Raw genomic sequence first — 18,162 nt, 5'->3', positions numbered from 1 at the left:
AAAATGCTTACTGGTAGGTAAGAATGCTCGCTTGTTCTACTAACATTGAAAACTAGGAACTAAAACACAGAACTAAAAACCAGTGTTCTAGTCCCAGTTCTGCCACAGATTTCCTGACTGACCTTGGACACGTCTCCTATGGTTTGAATGTGCAAGGTGCTGATTGCACTCAACTGCAACTGAAACTTTCAGTGGGAGATGAGGGCAGTGGTGTAGCCAGGTGGAGTGAACAGGGGCAGCAGAGAAGTGTGCTGAGGCTAAATCCATTAATATCTGTAAAGTAGTATAAGCTCATCAGATGAAAGGTGCTGTATAACTCCAAAGTATTGTTCTAATAAAACATTTTGGAACCAAGAAATAGGAGGTTTTGTAAAATACAAAACACAAAGAATAGCTAAGGATAAAAACATTAGGATACCCAGAAAACCCTAGTATACAGCGATATAGAATAGGGATAAATATTATCTATAAGCGTGCAGTCAGAAAGAATATGATATATTCCATTTTAATTGGGAAAATTATTTACATTCCATGTAGTAAGGAATAATTCTATCTTCTTACATTTTGATGCAAATACACATTCGCATTTGAAAGTCACAAGAATAGAAGGTACCCAGTGCTGACATATAAGTGGGAGTCTTTCCATTCCTGGTGAATAATTTTAGTGGCAGCTGTGATCATGACGGCTAAGGTCTATATGCTTTTCATAATCTCTTCTGCAATGCTGGCTGCTTTAAAAATTAATGATAAACTCATACTCAATGTCACTTTAGTCTTTGTTTCTTTTACATTTCTAGTGAGATGTGCATATACCTAGACACAGATTTGGCAGTCCCTATTACTAAGCTTTCACTCCATCCACTAAGCAGTACACAGTTAATATATCCATGTTTAGGAAAAAGCCACTGATGGAGCTAGAATTCAGGTTTGCAGCTTTCCCAATGAGATAAAGGAGTGGCTCTAACCAAGCCAGCAAAGACTCTGTTGTATTTAATTCACAGGTCTTTAAAAAAGGTAAATCATGCTTGTGAACAATAGAAGTAATGATTGTGAGCATTACCCTTGATCTCCAGAGTTTCATTATCACTACCTATGTGAATGCAAGACTCTTCTAAGGAAATACAGATATCAAGGTAACAGGCATCATATGTAATGGCGTTAGGGGAGCTTGTTCCTTGTGACTACTTTTAAAGACAGCAAAAACCTGACAGGCCGACATGGAGTTAACATTTGATCATACTGGTCATTGTTTTAAATCATCCTGGGAATGGGTGTCTCTTCTACCACAAGGGGGCACATTATCTCTTAAAGTCTCTCACAATCAGGGCCGCCGAGAGCAGGTTCGGGCCCTGGTGAAAAAAAATTTTTGGGCCCCCCAGCAAGGGCGGACCAGCTAAACAGGGCATGAGAGGGGGGGAAGCCGGGCCCGGAATTTTTTCGGGCCCCCCAGCAAGGGCGGACTGGCTAAACATGCCACATGCCAACTTCCTATTCTGAAGCTCCTATTTGTTCCCTTCATAGTTACCTTAAAAAATCTAGAAATATTAAATTAACTCCTTCCTTCCCCTGTAGAACTATGAACAATGTTTCCCCTCTCTTCTGAGGTCTTCCTGGTATACCTGTACCACAGGGCTACTCAAGAGCAACATTAAATTAAAATAAAAACAAAACCAAAAAATCCTGTCACCAAACCCCTGCTTTGAGTCTATGAAGTATGTCTTACAGCATAGGTAGCTGGATAACTATCAGACACCTGTGCTTCTCATTGTTGATTCCTACCTGTCCAGTCCTTTGTAGGTTTCCAAAGTGAATATCTGGTATGAAGAGAACTGGTTGAGAATCCAGGTCAGTCATTGTTTTGAAGTAGGTGATGTCACTCTTTTTTTGCAGAGGGAGAGCAGACAATTTCCCTTCAGCTGCTAATAAGGATCACAAAGCAGTGTTATGATGATAGAAGGCATAATGAGCATGACTTAGAGCAATCTGGACTGGCCTTTCTTACTCACAGTTATTGCATGAGGCTTGTGATGCTTGGCCTTTCCCTTTCTTCCTGTTCTGCTTCCTCTCTTCATCACGGATTTTCCTTTCTGCTCCCTGAGACCAAAAATACAGATATTACCCTACAGGGATCCGCTAATAAAACTACTACATGTGATGCCTAGACACCACAGTCATGGGTGCATTAGATATGCTTAAAGAGAGAGAGAGAATCAAGTTAATGTGAAATAAACCAAGGCAAGTGAAAACTCAATACAATGGCCAACTCTGTATCATGTCACAGTGCCTAATGCTTCATTCCATTATGCACTAAAGTGAGAACACTGCAGGACTGGCATTCCTTTAAACCTTGTCTACACTGAGCTTTCCCTTAGGATCTCCTAGGATTTGCATTAGCACAGCAGCTCTATACAGGTGCTAGCTTTGTAAAGCGCTTTGAGAAGCAGGGCTGCCCAGAGGATTCAGGGGGCCTGGGGCAAAGCAATTTTGGGGGCCCCTTCCATAAAAAAAATGTTGCAATACTATAGAATACTATATTCTCATGGGGGACACTGTGGGGCCCAGGGCCTGGGGCAAATTGCCCCACTTGCCCCGTCCCCCCCCATCCCCCCCCCCGGGTAGCCCTGTTGAGAAGTACTGATGAAAAGCGCTATATAAGAGTTAGGTACTATTATTATTAGCAATGGTGGGAAAGCTAATATAGCCCCATAAGAGTGTACAGGCCACAGCCTTCAAGCATGTAAACAGATATTTATAGACATTTAAAGACATGGAGAAGTACATACAGACTTTGAAGATGCATAGTGTTGACCTAATAGGCCCTAACAGCTCCTTTGTAGTCACTGGGCTGTTATGTAAATACATTCCTAAGAAGTTTATAAAATAAGCCTTGTTATTGACATAACAAGCAGCAAAACCTCCTTTGAACCTATTCAAATTTATTGTATAAATAGAAGTACAGACATATTGTTAAGCAAAATAAAAATCCATATGCCCCAAGACAGTCATCATTCAATATGAAATATCCCAGTTTTTTCACCTTAAAAATAGAAGTTCCTCTTTTTTATTTTAATCAAAGTGGGAGATGTTCACTTGGAGCCAGTAAAATTCACATGTACTTATTCAGAACTAAATGAATCAAGCTACAAAAGAAAGTAAGAGAGAATGAAACGATTCTGGAGGCTGAGAATCAGAGAATCATAGAAGATTAGAGTTGGAAGAGATCTCAGGATGTCATCTAGTCCAACCCCCTGCTCAAAGCAGGACCAACCCCAACTAAATTGTCCCAGCCAGGGCTTTGTCAAACTGGGCCTTAAAAACCTCTAAGGATGGAGATTCCACCACCTCCCTAGGTATCCCATTCCAGTGCTTCACCACCCTCCTAGTGAAATAGTGTTTCCTTATATCCAGCCAAGACTTTCCCCACTGCAACTTGAAACCATTGCTTCTTGTTCTGTCATCTGCCATCACTGAGAACAGCCGAGCTCCATCCTCTTTGGAACCTCCTTCAGGTAATTGAAGGCTGCTATCAAATCCCCCCTCACCTTTCTCTTCTGCAGACTAAATAAGCCCAGTTCCCTCTGCCTCTCCTCGTAAGCCATGTGCCCCAGCCCCCTAATCATTTTCGTTACCCTCCGCCGGACTCTTTCCACTTTGTCCAATTTGTAGCAGGGGGCCCAATACTGGACGTAATACTTCAGATTTGGCTGCACCAGTGCAGAATAGAGGGGAATAATCACTTCCCTCGATCTGCTGGCAATGCTCCTACTAATGCAGCCCAATATGCCATTAACCTTCTTGGAACCCTGGACATGATCCATGAATGGCACTTCTGATGACTGCAATGGGACCAAGAGCCAACCCAGAGAGTGAAAATGGAAAATGTTCATTTGGAGAAAAAAAAATGAAGTTATTATCCCTAAAAATTAACATTTATCATGGAACCTCTGACCCAGATTTAAGTCCTGATCCGGCTCCAATTGACATCAACAGCAAAGCTCCCCTTGACTTGAACACAACGAAGCCATTTATTTCGAAATTAAAATCGATTTCTGTACTCCACCCCGACGAACAGAGTAGCACCAAAATCGATATTGTCATTTCGAATTAGGGTTAGTGTGGCCGCAATTCGATGGTATTGGCCTCCAGGAGCTGAACTCGGATGCACTGGCTAGGTAGGTAGGAAAAGCCCCGCGAACATTTGAATTTCATTTCCTGTTTGCCCAGCGTGGAGAGCACAGGTGACCACAGATAGCTCAGCTCATCAGCACAGGTAACCATGCAGGCCGATAATCAAAAAAGAGCACCAGAACGGACCGTACGGGAGGTACTGGATCTGATCGCGATATGGGGAGAGGATTCAGTGCTAGCAGAACTTCGTTCGAAAAGATGAAATGCCAAAACTTTTGAAAAAATCTCCAAGGGCATGATGGAGAGAGGCCACAATAGGGACTCAGATCAGTGCCGCGTGAAAGTCAAGGAGCTCAGACAAGCCTATCAAAAAACAAAGGAGGCAAACGGTCGCTGCAGGTCAGAGCCGCGGACATGCCGCTTCTACGCCGAGCTGCATGCAGTTCTGGGGGGGCCGCCGCCACTACCCCACCTCTGACCGTGGATTCCGAGGCGGGGATAATCTCATCAGCTACACCTGAGGATTCTGTGGACGGGGAAGAGGAGGAGGAGGAGGAGGACGACGAGCTTGCGGAGAGCACCCAGCACTCCGTTCTCCCCAACAGTCAGGATCTTTTTCTCAGCCTGACTGAACTACCCTCCCAACCCTCCCAAGCCAGTATCCAAGACCATGACCTGGTGGAAGGGACCTCAGGTGAGTTTATCTTTTAAAATATAAAACTTGTTTTAAAAGCAAGTGTTTTTCAATGATTACTTTGCCCTGACGACTTGGATGCATTTGCGGCCAGTACAGCTACTGGAAAAGTCTGTTAACGTGTCTGGGGATGGAGCAGAAATCCTCAAGGGACATCTCCATGAAGCTCTCCTGGAGGTACTCCAAAAGCTTTGCCCCAAGGTTTCTGGGCAGTGCAGCCTTATTCCATCCTCCATGGTAGGACACTTGACCACGCCATGTTTGCAGCAAGTAATCTGGTATCATTGCATGACAAAGCCTGGCAGCGTATGATCCTGGTGTTTGCTGGCATTCAAGCAACATCCGTTCTTTATCTCGCTGTGTAATCCTCAGGAGAGTGATATCGCTCATGGTAACCTGGTTGAAATACGGGAATTTAATTAAGGGGACAGAGGTGGCCGTTCCTACTGGGCTGTTTGCCTGTGGCTGAAAAGAAATCCTTCCCTGCAGTTAGCCAAGAGCAGGGGGGGGAATTGGCCCTGAGCTTTCCGTGTTTGGCTAGCAGGGATCTTCCCTGTTACCAGCCACACGGTGGGGGGAGGGATACAGCGATCATCCCAGATAATTCATGGCGGGGGGGGGTTAGTTTGGTTTCTGCAGGGATCTTCCCTGATACCAGCCATGCGGTGGGGGGAGGGATAAAGCGCTCATCCCAGAGAATTGGAGGGGGGTGAGGGGGTTAGTTTGTTTTCTGCTGCTGAAGGTTAACAGGAAAACCGCAGCAGTCAACGGGCTTTGCTTGGTATGTGGGAAAGGAGGGCGCAGAAGCCGAAAGACAATGGCTTACCATGGCCGCATGCAAGCTGAATTCTGTTGCCCAGACCTGCGTCTGTGATCTCTAACACCAAAGCCACAGGCACTCAATATTAAGATGGAAAATGTGACCTTGTACTGAAATCACATGTGCTATGTAATGTGAATAGTGTTGTTCACCATGAAAGAGTATAAGCATTGTTCTGTAAAATGTATCATTTTAAAAACTTCTCTCCTTTTTTTCAACCCTCCCTCCAGCAGCTGCAAATTTTTCAAGCCTCCCTCCTCCGTCCCGAAGGCTATCTCAGATAAGGCGGCGGAGAAAGAGGACATGAGACGAGATGTTCACGGAAATAATGGAATGCACCCGCAATGAAAGAGCTCATTTGAATGAGTGGAAGGACACGGTATCTAAATTTAGGAAAGATGCCAGTGAACATGAGGTCATGAGGGACGCTCGAGATGAGAGGTGGCAGGCTGCAATGCTGGGGCTGCTGCGTGATCAAACAGACATGCTCCGGCATCAGGTGGAGCTTCAGGAACAGCAGCAGGATAACAGACTGCCGCTGCAGCCGCTGTATAACGTCCCTCCCCCCTCACCATGTGCCATATCCTCCTCACCCAGACGTGTAAGAACGCGGGGGGGGAGGGAGGCTCCGTGCACCCTCCCACTCCACCCCAGTGGACAGCCCAACCAAAAGGCTGTCATTATATTGAATTTTTTCAGTGGCCTTTTACTTCCCTCTTATCCTCCTCCCAAACCTCACCCAGATTACCTTGTCGGTTCTCTCCCTATGTTTATAATCAATTAATAAAAAATACATGATTTTTAAATGATAGTGACTTTATTTCCTTTGAAAGCAAGCTGGGGGAAGGGGGAGGGTGGATTCCTTACAGAGAATGAATCAATAAAGGGGGCAGGTTTTCATTAAGGAGAAACAAACAGAAATTTCACACTGTAACCTGGCCAGTCATGAAACTGGTTTTCAAAGCTTTTCTGATGCACAGCGCTTCCTGGTGTGCTCTTCTAATCGCCCTGGTGTCTGGCTGTGCGTAATCAGCAGCCAGGTGATTTGCCTCAGCCTCCCACCCCACCATAAAGGCCTCCCCCTTACTCTCACAGCGATTGTGAAGCACACAGCAAGCAGAAATAACAATGGGGATATTGGTTTGGTTGAGGTCTGAGTGAGTCAGTAACGATCGCCAGCGACCTTTTAAATGGCCAAATGCACATTCTACCACCATTCTGCACTTGCTCAGTCTGTAGTTGAACAGCTCCTGACTCCTATCCAGGCTGCCTGTGTATGGCTTCATGAGCCGTGGCATTAAGGGGTAGGCTGGGTCCCCAAGGATAACTATAGGCATTTCAACATCCCCAACGGTTATTTTCTGGTCCGGGAAGTAAGTCCCTTGCTGCAGCCGTTTAAACAGAGTAGTGTTCCTGAAGACACGAGTGTCATGAACCCTTCCCAGCCAGCCCATGTTGATGTTGGTGAAACGTCCCTTGTGATCCACAAGTGCTTGCAGCACCATTGAAAAGTACCCCTTGCGGTTTATGTACTGGGTACCCTGGTGCTCCGGTGCCAAGATAGGTATATGGGTTCCATCTATCGCCCCACCACAGTTAGGGAATCCCATTGCAGCAAAGCCATCCACTATGACCTGCACATTTCCCAGAGTCACTACCTTTCGTAGCAGCAGCTCAGTGATTGCTTTGGCTACTTGCATCACAGCAGCCCCCGCAGTAGATTTGCCCACTCCAAATTGATTCCCGACTGACCGGTAGCTGTCTGGCGTTGCAAGCTTCCACAGGGCTATCGCCACTCGCTTCTCAACTGTGAGGGCTGCTCTCATCTTGGTGTTCTGGCGCTTCAGGGCAGGGGAAAGCAAGTCACAAAGATCCAAGAAAGTGCCCTTATGCATGCGAAAGTTTCGCAGCCACTGGGAATTGTCCCACACCTGCAACACTATGCAGTCCCATGAGTCTGTGCTTGTTTCCCGGGCCCAGAATCGGCGTTCCACTGCTATAACCTGCCCCATTAACAGCATGATCTCCAAAGCACCGGGTCCCATGGTTTGATAGAATTCCATGTCCATATCCTCATCAGTCTCGCCGCCGCGCTGCCGTAGCCTACTCCTCGCCGCCTGGTTTTGCAAGTTCTGGTTCAGCATAAACTGCACGATAATGCGCAAGGTGTTTACAATGTTCATGACTGCTGTCTTGAGCTGAGCGGGCTCCATGCTTGCCGTGGTATGGCATCTGCACTGTTCACCCAGGAAAAAGGCGCGAAACGGTTGTCTGCCGTTGCTTCCCTGGAGAGGGGGGAGGATATACCCAGAACCACCCGTGACAATGTTTTTGGCCCCATCAGGCATTGGGATCTCAACCCAGAATTCCAATGGCTGGAGGAGACTGCGGGAACTATGGGATAGCTACCCACAGTGCAATGCTCCAGAAATCGACGCTAGCCCCGGTACATGGACGCACACCACCGAATTAATGTGCTTAGTGTGGCCGTATACATTCGACTTTATAAAATCTGTTTCCAAAATTCGAATTCTATAAATTTGGATTAATCCCATAGTGTAGACATACCCTTAGAGCAGAGGAGAATTGCTGTGGAAGGTAATTGATTCAATATTACAACCACTTTTTATGCTGTCATTAACAGCACAAAGTACAACTGGTGCATTAATGACTGAAATACAGTCTCCATATTGCTGCTGAAAAGCTACATAGCTCTTATCATGTCTGTCTGTTGATCTGCGTTCTTTAACAGCAGCACTTTCCTGCAAAAATTGGCCATATAAGCACACTGAAAATGAGTGGTAGCAGAGAACACAGCAATTCACCTATATAGATTCAAAATGGCCCCTATGTTTTCCACTCAGTTCACTATTAAAATAGATCTTCTCTCCACACTCACTGCAAGTGGAAGACCTATGGAGGAGCCATAGAGTGCTCACTGGCTCTCAAGTGGCTCCTTCTTCACAGTTCCACCACTACTATTAGTGAATGGACAAATGGTATAACGAAGATGGGAAAAAGTTCCAGACATAAAGTAGGGGGCTAAAACAGTTGTATAGCTCAGTTCCACTGTAACATTACAATCCAACTGAAAACGGCACAGCAGATTCTGAACTCAGTTATAACAGCTATAAATCCAGAGTAACTCCATTGATTTCATTGGAATCTGGCCGTGCACTTTCAAATTCTGCACTGACAACATCAACAGGCTAAAACACAACACTATCTCTTTTAATTCAGCATGAAAACATTTTCTCAATATGCTTTGTCCACTTGCCAAATTTGAAGCCAATTATTTTTAAAAGTTAGAGGTGCTTTTCCCTCCATTATCCTGACTGATATTTCTCACACTACGAGCAACATACATTTTAGTGCTTTCCTTTAATATTTTCTGAAAGGTCTGAGCCTTGGAAGACTTTGCCTTTAAGCCAAATGTTACTGGTGTCAAGATAAGACATCCAAACTTTCAAGGACAGAGACAGTTTCAGAACAGGCATCTCTTCTGTATAGCTTGCATTGATTTGGTGCCATTCAGCTACATGGCACCAAATGTGCTTTACAAATACATTGACTTCATTAGAAGTTTAGGGCACTCAGTACTTTGCAATAAGGTTTGAGCCAACACTCACAGAAAGAAATTGAAAGATTCCTATTGACTTCAGTGAGCATTGGATAGGGCCTAGGAACTTAGCACCTTGCAGGATTGAGCCAACAAGAGTAACTTTGCCTACCACTGAAATGAACCAGCTATTTAACAGCACATCATTGGGTACAATTCTCAATTGCTTTGCACCTTGCATTGTCACTTACATGCATGCAAAATGAATGTAAAAACTAACTACTATTCTGATTTATTAGCATTCTGCACTCATTTAGCAGAAGTGGCATTGATGAGACAGAGTGCAAAGCGGTGGTGAATCAGACCTGTTCTGCTTGTCTTTGCTTTAGATTAGGAGTAGGCAACCTTTCAGAAGTGGTGGGCCGAGTCTTCATTTATTCACGCAAATTTAAGTTTTCGCGTGCCGGTAATACATTTTAACGTTTTCAGAAGGTCTCTTTATATAAGTCTATTATATAACTAAACTATTGTATGTAAAGTAAACAAGGTTTTCAAAATGTTTAAGAAGCTTCATTTAAAATTAAATTAAAATGCTGATCTTACGCCACCAGCCTGCTCAGCTCGCTGCCAGCCTGGGGTTCTGTTCAACTAAGCCGGCAGCGGGCTGAATAGGGCCTGCGGCCAAGCTTCTGCCTCCTGCCCCCGCAGGGGAGAGCAGTGGGCGGGGGGGGGGCTGAGTGGGGCTGGGGGCCGGGACCGCGTCAGGGAGCTGCGTGCCTCTCAAAATTGGCTCGCGTGCCGTGTTTGGCACGTGTGCCGTAGGTTGCCGACCCCTGCTTTAGATGCTGAGACAATGAGCCAGGCTGGAGTTTTAGCAGAGCATACGGTTCCTGATGGTGGACTTCTGTGGCTGAATCTTCTAATATTGATATTTGATAAACCAGAGCTTTAATATTAACTGAATGTTTCCTGTAGTGGAAACAGTCCTCAGCACAGAAATGCTGGGCTAAAAACCAGGCTAGAACCAGACAAATCAAATAAATGAATGTGCATCCCTTACTAGACATATTTTCTCCCTCTACTGCTAGCTGGATGAACTGTTATAATTCCAAAAGGCAACAACACAGGCTGGATTATTTCCACCATGCTCTCTCCCTTCTTTGGAGACATGGTCCTGAAGCATAACGTCTGTTCCAAAACTCCATTTGGGGGAAGTCTGGATCCATCTGTGACTTCGGAGCTTTTGGCTTATAGACCTTTATTTCTTAGTAATATTAATGCTGTTGGCCTTTTTCTCTGAATGGATTCACCCAGACAAGCATAGTACCATAGTTTTATAGGGCAGCAACATGCTCATTACTTCTTCTGTTATTTATTAATAGCGCCCTACCAAATTTGCGGCCTGAAAAACGTATCATGGACTGTGAAATCTGGTCTCCTGCCATGAAATCTAGTCTTTTGTGTGCTTTTACCCTATACTATACAGATTTCATGTGGGAGACCAGCGTTTCTCAAATTGGAGGCCCTGACCCAAAAGGGAGTTGCAGGGGGATCACAAGGTTATTTTAGGGGGTTGCGGTATTGCCACCCTTACTTCTGCACTGCCTTCAGAGCTGGGCAGCCGGAGAGCAGCAGCTGTTTTCCGAGTGCCCAGCTCTGAAGGAAGCACCCCACCAGCAGCAGCACAGAAGTAAGGGTGTCAATACCATACCATGCCATCCTTACTTCTGCGCTGCTGCTGACGGCGACTCTGCCTTCAGAGATGGGCTCCTGGCCAGCAGCCGCTGTTCTCCAGCTGCCTAGCTCTGAAGGCAGCACTGCCGCCAGCCGCAGCGCAGAAGTAAGGGTAGCAGTACTGCAATGCCCCCTAAAACCTTGCAACCCCTCTCTCCCCCCAAAACTTCTTTTTGGGTCAAGACCCCTACAATTACAACACTATGAAATTTCAGATTTAAATAGCTGAAATCATGAAATTTATGATTTTTAAAATCCTCTGACCATGAAATTGAACAAAATGGACCTAGTTATTAATAATACTGGCAAATCCCAATATGTGAATTTCAGATTATCTGAAATGTATGTCTGCCCCCCAAAATCTGAAATTCATAAAAGGTTCTATCCTGCAAGGTGCTGAGCATTCTGGCCCCGATCCAGCAAAGTACTTAAAATTGTAACCTGCTGGGCAATACTCCCATAGAATATGAGGATTGGATGGGACCTCAGGAGGTCATCTAGTCCAACTCCCTGCTCAAAGCAGGGCCAATCCCCAGACAGATTTTTACCCCAGGTCCCTAAATGGCCCCCTCAAGGATTGAATCCACAACCCTAGGGTTAGCAGGCCAACACTCAAACCACTGAGCTATCCCTGCCCGCATGATCACAGTTATCACCACAATGTGCTTTGCTGGACCAGGGTCAGAATGCGCAGTGCCTGACAGGATCAAGCCCACAGAAACAAAATTTCCTCTATTTAGCATTGAAGGTTGATGTACTGTAATAATGTACAAAGGGAAATCCATTTCCACCCATAGCACTGGTGTCAAAGTAGAGAGCAGGGGGAAGAATAGGAACAGCAATCAATGTAAGGAATATGGGGTCAGGCCTCTTGACTTTGGAAGAAAACATCACAGGCATCGACCTTCAGCTTTCCCCAGGGGTACTCCATCCCCGCTCCACCCCAAGGCCCTTCCCCCACTCCACCCCTTCCCCCACAGCCCCACCCTCACTCTGCCTCTTCCCACCCTGCTCTGCTCCTTCCCCAAGCGTACCCTGCCCTTTCTCTGCCTTTTCCTGCCCCTTCTGAACAGTTGATTGGTGGTGGGTGGGAGGTGCTGGGGGGAGGAGGAGGAACTGATCGGCAGGGCCCACTAAATAGCTGATCGGCACGTAGTTGGTGGATGCTGAGCACCCACTATTTTTTTCTGTGGGTGCTCCAGCCCCAGAGCACCCACAGAGTTGATGCCTATGGAAAACATAGTATTGTACAGTGAACAAAAAGTCCTGAGTCAAATGCTTCTTCAACTATTTTAACAGAACTGTAACATAAAGAATCAAACCTTTCTGGAGCCCTAATTCTATCATTCTGTGTGGTAAAAGCACATTGCAATTCATAAATATAAATAGACTTGGTGGCAAGTTTCCCTGACAACCTATGTAATTTTATTAAGGCATAAAAATTACATAATTTTATGATAAGAAGGCATGAATATTCTGCATACGGTAAAGGAGCATTAAGGGTAGCAGGATTAACATGTAGGAAAATGAACTCCAGAAAGGTTGCTTGGATTGTCATTGGTGGACAACACCAGGGACAGAGCATTGGAGACTATGTAGGGATCACCAGTTACGCCTTTGCCATGTTTACTATTTTACTGTTATGCTTCAAGAAAAGCACAAGCTAGATCAGGTCCTATATAATTTATATGCAAAAGAAATGCAATACTTGGTAAATAATATTGCTGTACATAAAATGTACTCTTGGATATTATTTTATTTCTTTGAGGATTTTTCTTATAGTACTTTGATACTGAGTTTCAGTTACAGTGTATTTGTTCAATTAGAAGTTTGCCTTCAAAATTAGTCACATTTATCTGTGATTTGACTAAGGCCTGGTCTACACCTAAAAACTTAGGTCAGCCTAGCTAGCTACATCACTCAGGGCTGTGAAAAATTTCCCCCCCTATGACCATTATTTGGTCGACCTAACCCCCGGTGTAGATGCAGCTAGGTTGACAGAAGACTCCTTCTGTTGATCTAGCTATAGCCTCTCAGAGAGATGAATTACCTACATCAATGGAAAAAACCCTTCTGTCGATGTAGGAAGTGTTCACACTACAGCGGCAAAACTGCAGTGCCACACCTGTGCTGTGGTAGTGGCTGTAGTGTAGACATACGCTTAGTTAATATATCAGACTTCTCTGGGCTCTGAAGAGGCATGGTAACCACCGGCAGCTATTTACAACAATACTGGCAGGTAAAAAACAAAGCATTTTAAAATGTTTTCTCCCCTATTTTGCAAACAACACTGTAGATCAGTAGTGGGCAACCTGCGGCCTGCGGGCCGCACGCGGTTCATCAGGGTAATCCGCTGGCGGGCTGTGAGACAGTGTTTACATTAAGCAACAGAGGGTCCTGTGGCACCTTTGAGACTAACAGAAGTACTGGGAGCATAAGCTTTCGTGGGTAAGAACCTCACTTCTTCAGATGCAAGTGTTTACATTGACTGTCTACAAGCATGGCCGCCCACAGCTCCCAGTGGTTGCAGTTCACCATTTCCAGCCAATGAGACCTGCGGGAAGCGGTGGCCAGCACGTCCCTACGGCCCCCGCTGCTTCCCGCAGCTCCCATTGGCCGGGAATGGCGAACCGTGGCCACTGGGAGCTGTGGGCGGCTGTGCCTGTGGACGATCAATGTAAACACAGTCTCGCGGCCCACCATTGGACTACCCTGATGGGCTGCATGTGCCGTGGGCCGCAGGATGCCCACCACTGCCATAGATGATTAAAGTGTATTTGCGTCTCACGGTTTATGCTGGAAGGAGGATTTCACTTCGCAATTTCCCCTAATTGGACAATGAAAATAACCCAATCACTTTCTAGTCACTTTCATTTTCTGTCTATCTGCTCCCCAGATGCTGCAATGATTGTTTTGCAAATACATCAGGGGCTGTGTGTTTATCTTTTTAAAAACGGTTTTCATGGTAATTTTTTTTAATCGTGGAAAGGAACAACAAAAGGCACAAAGAAATTTCCTTTTCTTCCTTTCCAGGATCTTGGTCTATTTTGCTGTTCTGATCAGCTCATGTCCGCTTCTTCCTTTGTGCTCCCTGAATTTCTCTGATTGCCTCAGCAGGATGCAAAGGGCATCTGCTGCTGCTGCAATCCCCACTGAGTACTTTGGTCTGCGTTCACTCTGAAACAGTCAGTTTAAATCCTCAGGAAGGTCTGGCTGCCCAGTTGCAAGAAGCACAGAATGACCATATGTAACCCCCAAGGAGCTTACTTGGTTCCTGGGTCTGTGTGCTTGTCACTCAGGGGAGGCGCTGCCCCTGCTCAGAACGGAGGCCAAGGGCAGACTCAGAGTCTGCTGAGCAACCAAGAGGGAAAGAGACTATTTTGAACAATAGAGGCCCCTGTTGGCTCGAGGGGAGGAGGGGAGCGGTGGTAGAAGAGTGCCTGTATGGCCACCTGCGCACCTGTTCAAAGGAGGAGCAGTGTCTGAGAGAAAGCGGGAGGGGGGGTAGAGTCGAACAATTGACAAGTGTAAGCCCTCGAAGAAGAGCTAGCCCAGTGGCTCTCAAACTTTTGCACTGGTGACCCCTTTCACATAGCAAGCCTCTGACTGTGACACCCCTTATAAATTCAAAACACTTTTAAATATATTTAACACCATTATAAATGCTAAAGGCAAAGCGGGATTTGGGGTGGAGGCTGACAGCTCGCGACCCCCCATGTAATAATCACACAACTCCCTGAGGGGTCCCGACCCCCAGTTTGAGAACCCCTGAGCTAGCCTGACCAACAGGAAGTGAGATACTTGCCCCTAGGAGTGTTGTGAGCAGGGAAAAGCCATTTTTGGAGGAGTCTGGAGCCAGCCACTGAAAGGGAAGGACTGGCTGCGGGGTGAGCTCCTGAGTCCCAGGCCTGCATGCAGGGTTCCCCTGAGAACTGGCTTCTGGGTACCTGGAAGCAATAGCCGTAAGCCTTGTCCTTTCCCTCGTCAAGGTAACTCCCCAGTGTATGGAATTCTGCTGGGAAAACTCCCTACCCTACCAGACTGGGTTAGTCCTCCAGCTCCTAAATACATGCAGCTACCACGTGGCAAGTACTGCTCTTACTGCTAGTGCCAGGCTGCTGGGAGGGTATCTCAGTGCTAGGGCAGGAGATTAGAATTTGAGTTATTACAATTTGCACCTTGCATCCCTTAGTGGTGAGGGGAAATCTCGGGAACAGAATCAGTCTCATTCCTGCAGGATGGGGATTCCTGACAGCAGTGATCATTAGCCCCTCTGCAGTTGCTGAGGAGTCCAGAGTTCATTCATGGAGTTGTGAGTGCACCATCTTTTAGTTAGCTAGTCCGGGAAATTGTTTGGGGGACCCCCTATCCCCTGAACTGTGTCCTCCAGCTGAGGGATAAGGGTTGGAAGATTTTATTTCCTGCTGCCTATTAAACCTGTGGAGGGACTTACCACCTTATCCCATGTGTGAATTTTGTGGGCTGTACTAAACCCAGTCAGCCAAGTTGCTTTGGGACTATAGAAGATATCATTGTTCACAGGTCATCAAGGGCCCCTACAAAGTACATGTACCAATGGGATGCTAAATTTTACTTTTGCTCTATCAGGTCATGGGAAATTCCTGGGTATTATCAGTGTGGGCAGCAGTGATCCTAAGAGTAGTGTTTTACCCCATTATGTTATATTTACTTCCTGTATTACTCTGTTAAATATATGTATTGTGTGTTTGTTATTTCTTGGGCGTCTCCAACTATCTGGCAAGTAAGTGGGGATTTCCCAGTGCTTAGAATTTTTCTCCCAAGCTGACCTGCTGACCTGCCAGAAAGGAGCAAATGTGTAGGCACCACTGACTAAATTCATATGGGAAGAAAATAAAGAAGTTACACCTTGCTGAGTAGAGGTGGGAACCAAAAGAACCCAGGCCTGTCCATCAAATCTCGTAAGGAGACTGATGCTGAAGAAGGTAACTAGGTGGATATGAGCACTACACATATATCTATAGGAGAGAGCACAGAGGGTAGTTGATCTCCTTGCCCAACCAATACTTGGGACCTGATTCTCCTCTCACTTACAAGCATTTTACACCAGTGAAACTCAAACCGACTGTAGTGGAGTTAATCTTGATTTACACCTGCGTAACGGGGCAGAGAATCAGGCTCCGGTCTCTACACAAAATGCCAGTGAGCACTAATGGTGATGTTGAGGTTAGGGACGTGAACTCTTGCACATTAAGAACTTGACTGAGACTCCACCACATCATTTCACATAGGCCACTAAACATCCTTCAGAGAGGGATGAATCTCAGTCATTATCAGTCTTCAGGACAACCTACAGTTAAAGGGGTTTATATCCTATTCCCAATCCCCCTGAGCTCTCCAGCCCACACCTTTAGCACAGTTTTGATGTGTGTAACACTTTAACTACCCTTGTGATGTTTTCTCCTACTTTAAGACGGTTTTGATTAAATGTCTCAGCATTCATTTCCTGCTTCCTAGCCTGGAAATGTGAAGTATCAATTAGGTGGATAGATAGTCAAAGTAATGAACATTTATAATTCAAATCTTCAGGTCACCCTTGATGAGGTTGTGCTCTAGATGTCTTTCTTTCTTTTTTAAGTCTTTTAATAGTTCAGATTTTTCTAATTGCTTTTTAAAAATGGGTAGATGAAAAACACTCATTCCTTTGATATTTACTGAGCTTTTAACAGCCAGCTGTAGCTTCAAATCTCTGTAAATATTTGACATTCAAAGTTACAATTAAAAATATAGCACTTAGGCCTTAAGATGACTTCAGCGCATACATTTACATTCATTACTTTCAACATTTTTTCTCCACTCATAAAACTGCCTGATTAGCCTTCAAAGATTTTGTTGCCAAGAGGGTGCTAGAAGGAGGGGGAAATGTGAGAGGGGGGTAGTGGAAAAAAGGAGAGGGAGTGGTATAGTGATCTGAGGAGAGGCCTAGAAGCCACATGAGATCTTACTCTCACTCTAAAAGTTGACTCTCTGTGGCTTGGGCATGCCTCTAACCTTTCTGCCCCCATCTGTAAAATGGGAATCAGAATTCTGAGTAACATTTTCAAAAGCACCTAAATGATTTAGTTGCCTGAGACTCATTGACTTTCAATGGTGCGTAGGTGCCTAAGTCACTTAGGGCAGGATTTACAAAGGTATTTAGGCACTCAATTGCCAGACTTAGGTGCTCACATCTCAGGTTTGTTCAGGTGCCTAAATTCCAGTTTGAGGCTCCACTATAATCCACAAAACTCCAGCTGAACCCTGTAAGCACCTAAATTCACTTGGCACCTAAGTTTTCAGGGTAAAAGTTCCCTCTGAGCCTAAGTTTCTGTCTCTTTGCATGTGCACTGCTGCCTCCCTCTAAGTGTTCAGATGCCAGTCTCCTGCCTCAGCCTCAGAGCAATTCATGAACGAGGGGAAGATAGGTGTTCACCCGCCTAAGTTGCATGCAGGGTCTGATCCAGTAGGCAGCCTCTGAACAGGGGCAGGGCTGGCCTTACCATGAGGCGCACTGAGGCGGCCGCCTCAGGTGCCAGACTGTGTGTGTGGGGGGGGTGGGGGTGGGGGATGGCGCCACTAGGACCCAGAGTGTAGAAAATTGTGTCTGCTGCTGGTGCATATGTATTCTCTCTGCTCTAGATGCACAGAGATGGTGGAGTGCTGTGCTGGAGGAAGGAGGGCACAAGAGACATAACAGGCAGGCAGGAGAAAAGGTGAGAGGGAATAACAGAATTAGGGTTACCATTCGTCCGGATTTACCCGGACATGTCCTCCTTTTTTGTGCTAAAAATAGCGTCCGGGGGGAATTTGTAAAGCACTCACAATGTCCGGGATTTCCCCCCTCCCCCGGCAGAGCAGAGCGAGCGGCTGGGAGGGCTGCAGGAAAGTCCCGGGCTGGACTCCGGAGCAGCTTCCTCCTCCCTGCATTCTGAGCCGGCCGGCAGCTCCTCCTCCTGCAGCCCGGTCCGGCAGCACTGTGCAGGGCCAGGGACCGGGTTTTGTTGTGCAGGGCCAGGGACCGGGTTTTGTTGTGCTGGGGAGCTCAGCCATGTGTCCGGCTGGCACAGAGCCCAACACCCTGTTCTGAGCAGCAGGGTAAGGGGGCCAGGGAGGTTCTGGAGGGGGCAGTCAAGAAACGGGGGGGGGGCTTTTGGGGGGGAGTGGAGAAAGTTTTGGGCAGTCAGGGTACAGGTAGGGGGTAGGGTCCTG

General features: G+C 46.2%; 1 protein-coding gene across 2 annotated transcripts in view; it reads right to left on the bottom strand.

Moving 5' to 3' along the window:
* GRHL2 (grainyhead like transcription factor 2) overlaps window positions 1-18,162 on the bottom strand; it is a 117,986-nt gene that overhangs the window by 23,371 nt on the left and 76,453 nt on the right. The window contains exons 10-11 of one of the 2 annotated variants that reach the window (XM_034763399.1): window positions 2,007-2,094; window positions 1,780-1,919 (exon numbers count right to left, since the gene is read on the bottom strand). In XM_034763399.1, coding sequence (XP_034619290.1) covers window positions 1,780-1,919; window positions 2,007-2,094 — 228 coding nt within the window. The remainder of the gene's footprint in view (window positions 1-1,779; window positions 1,920-2,006; window positions 2,095-18,162) is intronic. The other variant, XM_034763401.1, reaches the window with a different exon arrangement.

The sequence above is a fragment of the Trachemys scripta genome, chromosome 2 (genome assembly GCF_013100865.1).
Source record: "Trachemys scripta elegans isolate TJP31775 chromosome 2, CAS_Tse_1.0, whole genome shotgun sequence".
Lineage (NCBI taxonomy): Eukaryota > Metazoa > Chordata > Testudines > Emydidae > Trachemys > Trachemys scripta.
This window is presented reverse-complemented; position numbering and strand designations above follow the sequence as displayed.